At 39.7% G+C, this 14512-nt stretch overlaps 1 protein-coding gene across 10 annotated transcripts in view; it reads left to right on the forward strand.

Annotated features, from left to right (window-relative positions):
- Window positions 1-6277: 6277 nt before the first annotated feature.
- cadpsb (Ca2+-dependent activator protein for secretion b) overlaps window positions 6278-14512 on the forward strand; it is a 66721-nt gene continuing 58486 nt past the window's right edge. For 4 of the 10 annotated variants that reach the window (XM_056392466.1, XM_056392475.1, XM_056392483.1 and 1 more), the window contains exon 1: window positions 6280-6849. In XM_056392466.1, coding sequence (XP_056248441.1) covers window positions 6517-6849 — 333 coding nt within the window. In that variant the 5' untranslated portion in view covers window positions 6280-6516. Of the gene's footprint in view, window positions 6850-14512 lie in introns of all 10 variants that reach the window. The other 6 variants (XM_056392518.1, XM_056392527.1, XM_056392536.1 and 3 more) reach the window with 3 other exon arrangements.

Raw genomic sequence — 14512 nt, forward strand, 5'->3', positions numbered from 1 at the left:
GGGTCAGTAGGTAGGGTCTTGCCCCAAGCCTCTAACAGGTTATGGTCATGTGTTTATGCATACCAGATTAATTTCTGTGTTGAACTTACTGTCAAGACTTTTTGGTGTATAATTATTCTGTCACTTTTATAAAATTAAAAAATATATAATAGTAATTAGTTTTTCCATCTGGCTCTGGCTGAGACTTTAATCTTATTAGCAATGTAGCCAAACATTCACTGTGTTTGCAGCATTGGTCATTGAAACACAACAAAACAATTACTTGAAATGCTCTTTGATTACTCAGCCAAAAGAGGGCAGTACTTAGCCGTGCTGATTGAGAAGAAAATCCGTGACGCTGCAGTGATGAGCTGCACTTACTTTCTCACTGCATTTGATCTTTCTTTTCTCTGCAAAATCCATTTGACAAACGTGTCTGCCATATGTAGAATAAGCTAAGTACACAGCAATCTATCGACTGATGTGCCCACTGATTGGGTGAATCGTGTACTCCAGCCGAAGAGAACACTGTGCTGGTCTAACAGCTGTAGGGTTTTTTCGTCATGTTAAAGTGCTGAGGCTCCAGCCTCTCGCTGCATTATTAATGAATCTTTTTCTGGCATCATGTTCCCTCTCTACCCTGAAAACTGTGGGAGGAAGAGAGAAGCATAAATCTGATGGTTTTCAACTGTGGAGGCCTCCACCTGTCACTAAGTAAAAACACATACAGCACGCATTAAAGAAATGTACTGCCCACCAGATTTGATATAGTTTTTATATTTTTCTCACAGAAAACCACCTTTGGTTCACAGCTAATCGGAAACATGCAGAGATGCACACCCACTGGAAATCACAAGTGAGGCCGAGTGGATGCAACATACGGCACGTTTGTTTAAAAGGCTGATCATTCCAGTGCAACCTGAAATTATGAAAATGAACCTTAAATTGTGCAAATAATATAAAATAAAGGTGAACAGGTTTTATAGAGTAAGTAAAGAAAGTAAAGCACAGCAAGAAACAATTAATTTCTGAAGAAATCTGAAACAGATAAACCAAAAGAGTAAATGTGTTCCTTTGGACCTGCTGGGATGCCATCTCAAATCTACTGCAGGATTAATTTTAAAGATGGAGCATGAAAAATATCTGAATTATGTTTTCTATTTTTTACCAGTTGGGGAAAAAAAGGGAGACCATGTTATGTAAAAGGATTTGTACAGAATGATAATTTTTATATAATTTGTATATACACAGTACATATATATATTTATATATTTAGATGTATATATATTTATATATATATTTATACTGTTACAACACATGTCTGAAAATGCCAGTCGCCCAGGATGTAAACACATCCCTGGTGAAAGTGTTGAGTGTCATCTTAGGCTATAGTATTTGCTGGGTGTGAAGCCCTCTCTGAGACGACTATAGTAGCAGCAATGCTGACACTGACCCTATTCCATCAATCTCACATTAAAAACGCTCCAAGCATTTAAATATTTCAAAGAGCTCCTCAGCTAACGCCAGAGAAGCTCTGAGCCTCTCTGTGCGTGTATGTCTCTGTGTGTGCGTGCATCACTTTCCCTCTGACAAACACTTCTTTAAACTGTTTTTAAAACGCAGTTAAACTTAGAGCTTATGGCCGGTGACTAAATACCAAGCTAATGTCAAAAAACAGGAATGATACAAACTGAGGTGCACGAGCTAAATCTGTTACCACAAAAATAATCACACATTTTCCTGCATCTCACTTACACTCTGTCACTCTTTAAGAATACATACTGAATAAAATAAACATGCTCTGTATACAGTATACATAGAGAGGCAGGAAGGATTTATAGGATGATGAGAAGAAGACGGAGGGTAGTCAGGAATAAACCATCGTGCAGTGATGTTTCAGCTGGGCTGCACTGTCTTGTGTGCTTTACATATGCTGTCTGTGTCAACTCTCCAAAGACAAACACATGACAGTGTGCAAGAGACTCACAGACACATAAAAGCTCAACACACGGCTCCAGTGTTCATTTGTTGGTTCTATTTGTGTGGTTATTAAGATTTCACATTTTCCTTTGACCGAGGTTCTTGTATTCTAGTTTTAAATTGCTCTGTGGTGTGTGGTTTAAACATTTCAATATAAAAAACACTTGACAACAGAATGAATGAAGAGACTGTTAAAAAGATGCTCAGAGTGGCACCAGATGTGAGGTAAAGAGATAAAGTCAGACTGGTCCCCATAGATCATGACTGCAATTAATAATGAATATCTAGGTTAGGGTCAAGGGAAGTTCAAATGATTCATCTAATCTCTGCTGATGGTAGTCAAATAGCTGGGATAGCAGAATATTTTAACAAGCTTTACACATAGTAAACAATCACTTTACTTTCTCCAGGTTGAACCTCCGCTTCAACAGGGAATTTACGCCATAGCTCGTTGTGTTGACATTGCTTACAAAGTTGCTTATAGAATAAGTGGCCCTTTAATTAAAGGTCATGTGACTAAACATCACATGACCTTTTATTAAAGGGATATCACCTTAAACTGTGTGAAAATTGAGGCTCAGATTTCATTCTTGATCGTGGAAACCTTTAATGATCTTAGTAGCTGTTCAGAAGCTTTCGATTATATCGCATGATCTTCATCAGCAGATGGAGTTTGTTTAGATGTCATGAAATTGCAGATGTTAAAAAGCACTTTAAAGTGGCTATAATTAATATGTTTATATCAACAGTGAATCACATGGCTACCACACTGCCATACAGTTTGGTTCACACTGACCACCCTCATTAGCATAATCCCCAGCCACAGCAGGACACCTTTAGTTTTTTTTAAAGCATGACCATTAACCGTTCCCTAACCTTAACCACATGTTTGTAATTGCAACCATGATGACAAAGCCATTTGAACCCAAACCACAATGTTAACTTCACCTTCATGAAGCACTTATTTTAACCCAAAACTAGATAAATCAGATATTTCCCTCATGAGCTGGTGGGACACCAAAAAGGACAGTGAGTATTGGATTTATGTTTGTCTGGTGAGCCCAAACAAGACTCTGAATTAATGCTAATTTTGCTCCATATTTGCTGTCTGTGTAAATAGAAAATGATTTCCTAACAAGTTTGCCATATCAACTTTAAAGGTGATGATACAAGCTTGTTCCTGTTGTCCCCAAGTGGCCAAAATATCTGTTGACTTAAATACAAAGATTCAAAGATCATTCTTGACCTTGGTAACAGGAGTAGAGAAAACAATCTCCCCCTTAGGTCCATTTAGCAACTATTCTGGAGCTTTTAAACATCACATCACCTTCATCTCTTGATTAGGATTGTGTGATTTGATCAAAAGGATTGGAACAGCTACTAAGTAGACGTTATAGTCAGATTATTTTCTCAACCTCGTGAACATTAATGTAACAATGGGAATACACCACAAAATAAAGCAATAGTTGTCTCCTTAAAGCAAAACCAGACAAAATTCCATCAGTTGTCACACGGCAGAACTTGTGATTTTCTCCACACTGGCCTTTGTGTTGTCATACCCTGAAGAACATCAACATTTAATGTGTACACACTCCAGTTGAAGTAGAGGAATGAGGCAGAGAACATCTGTCAATTATTAATGTTTAAAAGGTTTGGAGAGTTCTGTTGCTGAGGTTAGTGCGAGACTTCTCCAAGGGATCTCAGGAGTGTGCAGTCGCGGAGAACTGAGGGGTGTCATTCTGCTAACTCCCTCACCCATCGAGAACTGGAGGTGGCCCGTTGAGAACGTAACCAGCTGAGGTCTATGGGGAATAAAGGCAAACCTCATGCTGAGACTCCGCAAGCCATGTGAGTCAAAACTAAAGCAGAGACTATTAAATGCCAAGTCAGGGCAACAGGAGAGCCTCTAGAGCAAAATCGGAGCCAAGGAGTCCTTGAAAGCATGGTAACCTGCAGGGAATTTGCTGGTCAGACGCATAAGGAACATCTGGAGTAGCAGCTAGTCAGTCCAGCTGTCAGATTCAATTTAATCTCAGAGGTGAAATATGCAGGCCTGCTCATCCTCATGATCCCGCATGCTGAGCTCACAGTATAAAGACCCGTCATGGGTCTGATGCTACTGTAAGAAGTCTGACGGTGGGGGGAGGTGAGCACAATGCAGGGTCAGAGGGGTGGTATGAGTGGAAAAGATGAGTTTTGCAGAGGAAATAAATAACCCTAACCTGAAGGTAAAAGTGCTGAGATGGTTTCTTTTAGAATAGCGCATATTTTTAAAAGACAGCATTTCTGAAGACTTAAACAAATCATTGATGGACTTTTTACTAGACAGTGATACTTGGTCAACACCTAAACAAAATAATAGACAGTTAGACCCTAAACATGTTCCCTATGAATTTACTTCCCAAACTCAACAGAGAAAATATGACAAACTGAAGCAACTGACCACCATTCTATGTTGTAGAGAAAATACAGGCTGTGGATTATGTTAAAATTTTGAGATGGACCGATGCCAATAATTGATTAATTGATCTCACCCGTATCTATATTCACAGACAAGTCATTGGGTTAAGAGGCAATAGAGGAATGGCTCCAAATCTGAGGTGCAGACTCACACAGGAGTTGCAAGATAAATCTGAAGGGTTGGGTGAATAATAAACAAGATGGGAAATAAGAAAAATAATATTTCTGTTGCACAAATTATGTTTACTTGTTCCTACTGATCAGCAGGGGGAGTTACTGTGTAATTATCAACTAATCATCTCCTATAGTGTCTCAGTACTCTGAGCATTAGATAAGCAGAGGATTGTTAGGTAGTTTTTAGATTTTTCTCATATGTATCCATACACATGTATCCTTATATATTAATTTATATCGTCCTCAATCATGTGATTCTGCATCAGTGAAGGTCTGTGGTAGCATATCTCTGCCACATCAATTCATTCAGGCCAACAGTGATTTGCCTGTCAGTTTAATTAAGTCAGTAGAGGTAAGTCAACAAGGTCACCCTGGTCAGGGGCCGGAGGGTGAGATACTGTAGGTGTGACAGGTCTACTGTCCTGCTAGGTATTATTTTCAAAAAGATGTCCAGCTGCTGTCTTTGTGTAACAACTAAAAATAGCGATTGCAAAATAGTAGCTTTTGCATTTACTCTGCCATAATGCATTCTTAATCTGCCCTCTGGGTTTTGGATTAGCAAAATCTTTAGATATTGTTATGGCCAAAGCAAAATACATTGTTTAAAGTACTTATTTTAATTTTCGGAAACATTTTAGAGGATTGAAAATTGTATAATGTGGTTGAATAAAAATGCTGCACATTGTTGTTCTCACAAACAGATACACACAAAATGTGGAGAAAAACCATATGTCATAGCGTGGTCTGTTTGTACGGTAGTGTTAAATTATAAGGAACCCATTATTTGCAGACTGCACTGGAAGTCTTTCAAAGGTCATGTGACCACTTTGTTATACAGTACATAGCAAATCATAGCATGCTATCGTATATAAATCACAGCATCAATGTTTTATCATATTTAAATGTAATTCATCATATTTAGATCAAATCAGGAGTCACTGCACAAAACCACAGGATTTTGTTTTACACTGCATGTTGGACATTTGCATTTGGCCAGATACAGCCTGCGATTTACTCCAACAGCTGATCATTTCTATTTAGCTTGAATAATAAATCTGTATTTGTTAAATGAAGAGCTTGTGTGACTGCAGCCTGATCCAGTTTCCTGACAATGGATACCAGCACATGCTGCAACAATCAATTTCTCGAGCCTACAGGCTGAGAGCGAGCAGCTGAGTCTTTACGGCTACACCCCACCCTCCAACAGCACACACGGCGCGGGGCGGCTCGGGCAGCCATTCTGAAATCTTTACACCTACTAATCTGCGTCCCGTGCACTGCACACAAACTGAGTAATATGTTCCCCATTTCAGTGACAATATCAGAGAAATCATGTGGCAGCCATCTTAGGTGTACTACCACCGCAGGAGATGATATGATGAGCTACAGTAAAGGACGAGCCACGCATTCTTCACTCCCTGCTCCTATAGACTCTGTGTTCAGGACCACGGCCAGCTCCTGGCGCCTGCGTCCCGGCCTGGCAGGCAGGGAGAGGCCATCGCCCGCTTTAACCAAAAAATAAATAAATAAAAAAAATCCGCTCTCCTTCCTCTCATCTGTACAATACACTCCCCTTGCCCCATCCCCACCGCTCCGCCTTCTCACCTCCCCCTCTCACATCCGCAGCAGTGACTGGCCAATAAAATACAGAAAATACGTAAGCATCGACGAGTGCTCGGCGCAGGCGGAGAAAGCTCAGTGTGAAGCAGACTAAACCTCCTCCAGCACCACTCGTACCGCTGACATCCCTCAGCGAGCGACTACAACCAGGGCCTATCCCTGTCTTGACACATTCCTATATTCATCTACATTATATCTGTAGGCACGGATACGACAACGGCACAACCATCATCAGGGGACGACAAAAAAACCCTCACTCAGTAGGTTAGGTTATCTGTAGGGGCGCATCACCTCTAGAGCAAGATGTTAGATCCGTCGTCCAGCGAGGAAGAATCTGATGGGATAGTGGAGGAGGAAAGCAAAGAGGCGATGGCACCCCAGGCCGGATCCCGCATCTCTCCAAGCAGGACCAGCGAGAGCTCGGGTGGACTAGCGCCCAGCAGCAGCCGCAGCAGCGCCCGTCCGACCAGCCCGAGCCCGTCAGCCGCCAGCGAGGAGAAAGAGGATCTGGAGAAGCTGCAGAGGGAGGAAGAGGAGCGTAAAAAGAAGCTGCAGTTGTATGTTTTTGTGATGCGATGCATCGCTTATCCATTCAATGCAAAACAGCCCACAGATATGGCAAGGCGACAGCAGAAGGTAAGGGCCCTCAGTGCAAAGGCATAATTAATCACCACATGCTGACGAAATGCCCCCTTTCATATCTCAGATGTTCTCTTTGATGACCTACATAAGCTAGAACACAGAGGGGTTTTGGCCACTAGGCCTATCCGATAGCGCACGGATTCAGCACAGTCCCATTGACACCACTGTTTGTTTTTGACGCAAAATGTTGAAATCCTCGGAGCATGACAGGAGCACAAAAAGGCGCTTCGAGCTCCGGATAGTGAAAGGACACATGGTAGCCCTACTGCAGAGCTGCAGCCTGAGTGCAGTCCATGTTCCTCTACTACTCAAGCTCACAAGTGAGATCAATCCCAGAGCCCAGCAAGCCCATTAACTGAAAGGGCGTTCAAGAGATGGTGGATGGCGATTTAAAACAGGACGGTGTCATTGTCCTTGTTGGCCCACATCTCCTCCCCAAAAAAGTCCTGCTTCCCATTTGATAAGCAGCTGTATGTTGCTCTATGTCCTGCCTTCCTGGCGGATACCCAATCCCAACCCGTTTGCGCCATCACTTATCCCGTCAATTTGGCCTCCCAAGGTGACTTTTGGGCACAGACCTCTTGAGGAGGGTTGCTTAATAGCCTCTCTCCTCTGCAGATGAGCCAGGCTCCTCTCAGTGGGTGATAGTTAATTAATTGCATGAGCATTTTTCTGTGTTCACACATTTTATTTAATTTTAATGCAATTTTCAGAAGAAATAATTTACAGAAGGTCCAGCTTTTGAGATTTATGTAAGTTACTGTAAGGGACAAGGCCCACATCCTGGTTTCACGCTGCTGCTGTGTTGCTCCATTGATGGTGGAGCCAGTTTTGGGTCATGATGTCCTTACTGTCAAAGTCACCATGCACAGGCATTACTGTACTAAAGGAATGCTGAATTGATCGTTTGCCAAGACAAGAGCCCCAGTTTATTGTCCTTGTTTTGTGCATTTGACTGTCACAGCAGAAATAAACCATCTAATGTTTGCACTCCAAGACTGCCACATGAGTTGGCTGTCATTTGTTAAATTAATGCAATTATGTAATGATGGGCATGTTTTGTGTAGGGCTGCTTTCACATTGTGAAAACATTGATCATCATATGGCTCAGTGAGACAGTAGTATTGGTTTCTTGGAGCTTCTCTCACAAGGCATGGGTTGCGTTCAGTGTGGTTCAGTGGACCTATAGCTGCAGAAGATTCATCCAGCTCAGTTAATCTAAGGCTAATCATGTATCACTCATGCAAGGAAACACTGTAAACGACACTATGGAAATTGCTCTTGTGAGTGTTGTTGTTGTTTTTTTTTTTAACCTGCAGACAGTTTGTCTTCCTCTGGACACAATTTAAGCCATATGGTCTGAATTTTCTGCTGACTCATGCACAAGTGCATGTGGGAGGCACAAATAAGGTTTCCTATCTATTTGTTTGTTGTAGTCCCATTCAGCATGGGTTACTGATAGTCAAATGCCTGCTTAGTAATGCACTTTCATATCAGGTTGTGCAGGCAGCCACAATCCTCTGCTGTGGGTGAGTGAATATCTGGACAAACAATCCGGTGCTTGCTGTCAGACCATAAAATCAAAATGTGTCTGTCTGCCAACAGCTCTAGATTTTCATTAGATCCAAATTAGCACTTTTTGGAATAAACCAATCTCTCCAGGAAAAAATTACACACATTGTACAACATTAAATGACAGCAAAATAAAAGTGTTGTTTTTTTTTTAACCACATTTAATTGGTTTGATATTCATGTCACCGAAAGATGATGATTAATTACACCGAAACATTTAACAACAGGGAGCAATTAAATGTAAGGTGATTATTCTCTGGCAGTTATGTGCACATATAGTGTCATGACATTGTGCAGGATTCGTCATTTCACTGTCATTTAACTCCATTTCCTCCCCGTGTGCTTATGAAGAAATAATTTATCATATAATACATTAATGAAGAGAGAATATTCAACATTTTTTTTTTTTTTTTTTTTCCTGTACATTCCTCTCAGCCATGTACCTCCTGCGAATGTGGGCTCCTCAGATGTCCATGTACAATAATCTATTAAGGCAATTCCTCATAGCGTTGGCTACGCAATTTAATATGTAGCCTATTACAATTTTGGCTATTATAGATTAGTCACAGAAATATGATGAAGCAATTTTTGTACTGAAAAGACTTAAAGGCCTCAGAAAAACATGTGGAGCAGCTCCATGATAATCCGTTATTAGAAGCTCTGGCACACAAACAGCGGTGATGGGCTATCACAGAGAAACAGACCAGGCTGCAGAGTATGCAAGCTCCACTGCTGCTTCTTGAAATGTATTGCTATAACCTTGTGAAAGGGTAACACAATAGCACAGTAACAGTCAGTCGCTTCCTTTTGAGGGGCGAGGGAAATATTTTCTCCTTCAGATGTCTTCACTTACAGCAGCAGCATGAAGGCCGCTGCTGTTAAAATGATGGTGGGAGTGTATGTGCATATTTAACTGGTGGCATGTGTTTGGTTGTCTTTACACTCATGGTCCCCTCCCTCAGAATATGACATAAGTAAATTATTGGGGTTATTGGCAGATATAGACAGTGTTGGTGTAATTATGGCATCATTGTGAATTGTCCTGCAGGAAAAACTCCTCCTTCGTTTAATGGCAATAAGCTGCTTTATAATAAACTGTGTGTACAGAGTAATTATGCTTAAAGGATTATTCAGACGGTAAGGACAAGACGGCAATAAGAAAATTTGAAATTTAGAAAGACATTTCATGACATTTTCCTATATCTTTCTTCAATCTTTTGATTGTTGAATCTTTCGGTCAGCCTGCCATTTCTGTCCAGACGGAAACATCACAACAAATATTTGATGGATTGCTATGAAATGTTGCACAGACATTCACGGTCTCCAGAGTATGAAGCCTGCTGACTTCGATGATTCCTTGACTTTTCATTTCACATCAAGTTTTCACTCACCCAGTGAAATATCTCAGTGTCTGCTGAGATCCCCTGACTTTTCCTCCAGTGCCACTATGAGCTCCACATTTGGGGTTTTGTGTGAAATATCTCAGCACCTTCTGCATGGATTGTTATGAAATTTGGTACATCCATTTATGTTCCCTGCAGGATGAATTGTAATAATTTTGGTGATCTCTAGTGCCATCTTCAGGTCAGAATTTGAGTTGGCAAGAACTTTGGTTTGTGTCTAATGCTCAAAACAGTGAGCATGGCAAACAATATAGCTACTAAACGTTAGTATTTTAATGTTAGCACTAAACAGTTTAGCTTGCTGACATTAGCAGTTAGCTTAAAGCACCACTGACCCTGGACTTGCTTAGTCTAGTCAACTATTATTGTTTAATGAAGATTTGAATCATAAATAAAAGCTCTCATGAAGTCAAATAGAATCAAACATCAATCAAACTGCTTAAATGAAAACTGATAAATCTAACACACATGCGTTTTATAAATCACAGTGTTTATACTTTTCAAATTCTCTCAATCCCCCTCTCAATTAGAGGATTTTTTTATCAATTACAAAGTCCAATGCCCTATCAACACATCTGCCAGCAGGTTTGTTTAATAGAGCGCCTCTGGGCTCAGCATTCAAATACTATACATTATACTGTTGATACTCTGAGTGAGAGCAGCTGTGAACTGCGCAGCAGGCTTTGTGATATGAATGAGAATTAGACTGAAATTTAAATGAAAATTAGTGATACTTGGCTGAAGTTAGCATCTTTGGTGGTTATTGCTGAACAAAGGAATTTTGGTGTCCCACTGTGAGCTGGTTTTACATGCACTGGGTTTTATTTCATTTTCTATTCTAATAAAAGAAAACAAGCAACATAATAATAGCCTTTAGATGAATGTAAAAACGATTGCACTTAATGACGACGTGGTGTCTTTGGAGCAGACTTGTGATAGTGATAGTGAGTGGTGGGATAAGTGTTATCCCCTCTAAATTGCCGTTTGTGTTGGTAAAAGAGAGAGAATGTTGAAAGGACAATATAAATTAAAAATGTGAATAAAAGCTAGTAATCATTGGATTATGAAGGCTTTATAATGCCTCAGTTCAGACACCAGAAAAACAGAAAAGAAACATTACAGATCAATGGAAGAGCTGAGCAAGCTGTCATACATACAAGGTCACACATGGAAATATTTACTTAATCTTTACTGATGACTGTCGATACATTTATTCTGTGGATGAATATGATAATATGATGTGTGACAATGATTCAGGTAACTGTGACATTTGAGCTGGTGGATAATGGGCAGATAACGCTCAGATATGAGGATGGAAACCAGAGGAAGGAACTGAGGGGAGGGAGAGAGAGAGATAGAGAGAGAGAGAGAGCGAGAGAGAGGTGAAACTGACATCATTGGAGTAAAATTAGCAACATTAAAAAATGAATAGGAACACACTCCAACTGGTGTACGTGCAGTAGACATCTTCAGAAACGGCTAACATGTTTGTGGACTTCATGGTTTTAAAAATCAGAGCGTGCATAGACTCTCTTATGTCACCCTCTTTCTCCTCGATTCCTTGAAAGAAATCAGGAGAGTCATTTAGCGACTATATTTGAATGATGAACATGTAGATACAGATGACTGAGACTGAACTGCTCAAGCTTATTATGTTCATGAACCACGCTTTTCATGTGGACAAAAGAGAGCGACAGCAAATGGAGAGCTGAAGTATGACACTGAAATCATTTGCATTATTATGTAAGATCTTTAAATGGTGTTCTGCCTGGAAAAAAAAAGGCATCCTTCGACGATAAAAGGAGCTTCGCAGTTGGTGTCAAAGTCAAAGCTTTGAGTTAACAATAAAACATGCCAATCAGCGTTTTGAAAGCTTGTGCTGAAAAATGTTTTGTCTCTCTCATTAAGTAGCAGATATTTTCGCAACACTTGTATTGAAGAATGAAGGTGTTTATCGACGGTATGGATATGAAAGTGGATTCAAAAGAGGGTGACAGCTGAAAAAGCAGCAGGCGAAATACCCCCTCGCCCACAATCTGTGAAGCAGCGCGTAACATATCACAGCTTCACAAATTAAACATCTCCTCTGTCTGTATATAACCAAGAGGGAAAGCTAAAATCTGATTTGTCAGAAAACTAACAGCATCTTTTTCCCACAGGTTTGACTTACTTTGAAAGCAGCAATCAAAGTCAGGATCACATTGAGTCATATTTGCCTCATATTTGAATAATCCAGTAGTGTGACTTGATAAATGGTACACAGGGCATTCATGTTGTCACAGACATAGCTACAGAAATGCAAATGATGCAGCACAGAAATTTTCTGTGTGTGGATCTGCAGGATTTTATGTTTGAAGGAAGCATCGTGTAAGGGATTATGCCTCATAAGAGGCAAAGTTGTATCTGTGATCTCACATAGAGTTGTTTCTCTCCAGTGCGGGGTGTTTTTGTTAATTACAGAGGAACCTACATGTCCTCACATAGCCTATGTAATCTTGTTTGTCGTCCAAAGCAGCATCTTAAATTGCGCAGACAAAATGTTAATCATCTACAGTTATCATTTGTTCAGCCTTAATCCTGGTGTCACAAGACAAGATGATCCATAATTTCTGACTGACATAGTCCTTTGACATGAAGGAGAATTGTCTAGATGGAGACAGTTAGTGTGTCTTCATAATGTATGGATAGACTATCCAATTAATCTGCAGAGCTCCTGTCATTCTTTTTTTATTATTATTGCTGTATAAAATATAATCCCTGCCCCCAATGCTGCACATTAGTCATACTCAGAAAAAAGAATGAAAGCCGGTTTGATTAAAGTGGACACGAGACATCAGCAGCCGTGGTTGGCAAGTGGAAAATGCAGATACATTATTGCTTTTATTATGATTATAATAAGATTCTGACTGACCTTATTAAAATTAAAATTAGGGCTACAACCAACTATTGTTTTCATTAATGATTTTTTCTCCATTACTCATTTTGGTCAATAGAAATACCAAAACACCCATCCCCATCACACAGTCTGATGTGACATCGTCAAGTTGCTCGTTTTGTCCGACCCAATGGCCAAAAACTAAAATATTCAGTTTACTAAAGAAAACCAGCAGGCATTCACATTTTAGCTGTCAGAACCAGTGATTTTATTTTTTCTTTAATAATGACTTAAATTATTAATTGATTATCAAAACAGTTGCCAATTAATTGTCAGTCAAATGACTAATTGATTACTAAACTCATTGTTTCAGCACTAATCAAAAGGCTGTTGGTAACTGCTGGAATTGTGCTGGAAAAAAACAGCTGGGGTCCAACTTTACTTCCTGTCAGATGTTGATATTAACACTGCAATGATTCAAATATTTATACTCAAAAAGATCAGAGTGTGCTCTGTGTGCTTGAAAAATACCAGCGACTACACATGCCTGTGCTGTGTTGGCATATTCATTTTAATGCTATCCTCATTACTCAGACACACCAGAGCATCTACATGCATCAAACTGTGAAGATAAACCAAAGCAAATTCAAGTTAAATCAGCCAGAATCATCACATCGCTGTCTTCACAAACTCTCATAATCACATATATACATTTTTCTTACATTGTAATTGTGACATTTTTTTTTCTCCTAATTACAAAACAATTTTTATCATAATTAAGAGAAAATTAAGTCATAATTATAAGGTACGGAAGTTATAATCAATGTACAAGAAAACTTCTCTTTGATGAATACAATGTGCAGCTATACATCATCACACTTTGGAAATGTTAGTCTTGAAAGTGAAGGCAGGCAGCTGCCGGTGGTCATGCAGGGCAAATGAATGTTTTTGTTTTTTGTGCTGTTATGTTGAACCATATGAAGGATTGCTTCAAAGGGAAAATTACTCAACTAGGAAAAGAAAAAGTGGACAGAGACAGAGAGAGAGATATTAGTAGTGGTGATTTTCCACATTAAAGAAAGAGACAGAGGTAAGAGCTATTGCTGGATCATTACTGCTCGCCTCTGTTGAACCTCTCTTTCCCTCTCTTTCCCTCTCTCTCTCTGATGACTCTCACTGAGGCATAAAGAACACAAACAGCAGCCCGGAGCAGACATGATGATGTACGCCAGGTTGACACTCAAAAGTTTCTCTCCTGCGCTATATCACGGAAGATACATGTTTCTGTGTCGCCTCCTTTCAAAAATGATAGAAGGAACATTTTCATTTTTCATTATCAAAAATGCAAAAACAAAGCAGAAGAAATCGGTAAATTAATTTCTATTCACACTTTTTTACTGTTTAGCTTTCAGAATAAAAAGGTAAGTTACACCTCTCCTATTATTAATTCTACAAAACCTTTTAAAATGAATCCTTAAATATTCATGTCGACTTTGTTCCCCATGACACTAAGAAATATTTGTGAATCCCCCCTTCCTCTGCTTTTCCTCCATAATCTTCAAAAGTGTTACGAAACACTCAAGTAAAGAACAAGTTTCAAATGTCTGATTAATGTAATCTGTGTGATCTATTTTCACTAAATCTTTATATAAGACACAAACCTACTGAACATCAACCAAGACCAACAGACAGGCACAAAGAAATAAATATGAGATGAGCACCTTTTAAAAGCAGAGAGAGAGAGAGAGACTGAGTGAGCAATTGACTAGTCACTGAAAGAAGGAAAAAAAGTGATTTGTGATGGGAG

Source organism: Seriola aureovittata, chromosome 2 (assembly GCF_021018895.1).
Source record: "Seriola aureovittata isolate HTS-2021-v1 ecotype China chromosome 2, ASM2101889v1, whole genome shotgun sequence".
NCBI lineage: Eukaryota > Metazoa > Chordata > Actinopteri > Carangiformes > Carangidae > Seriola > Seriola aureovittata.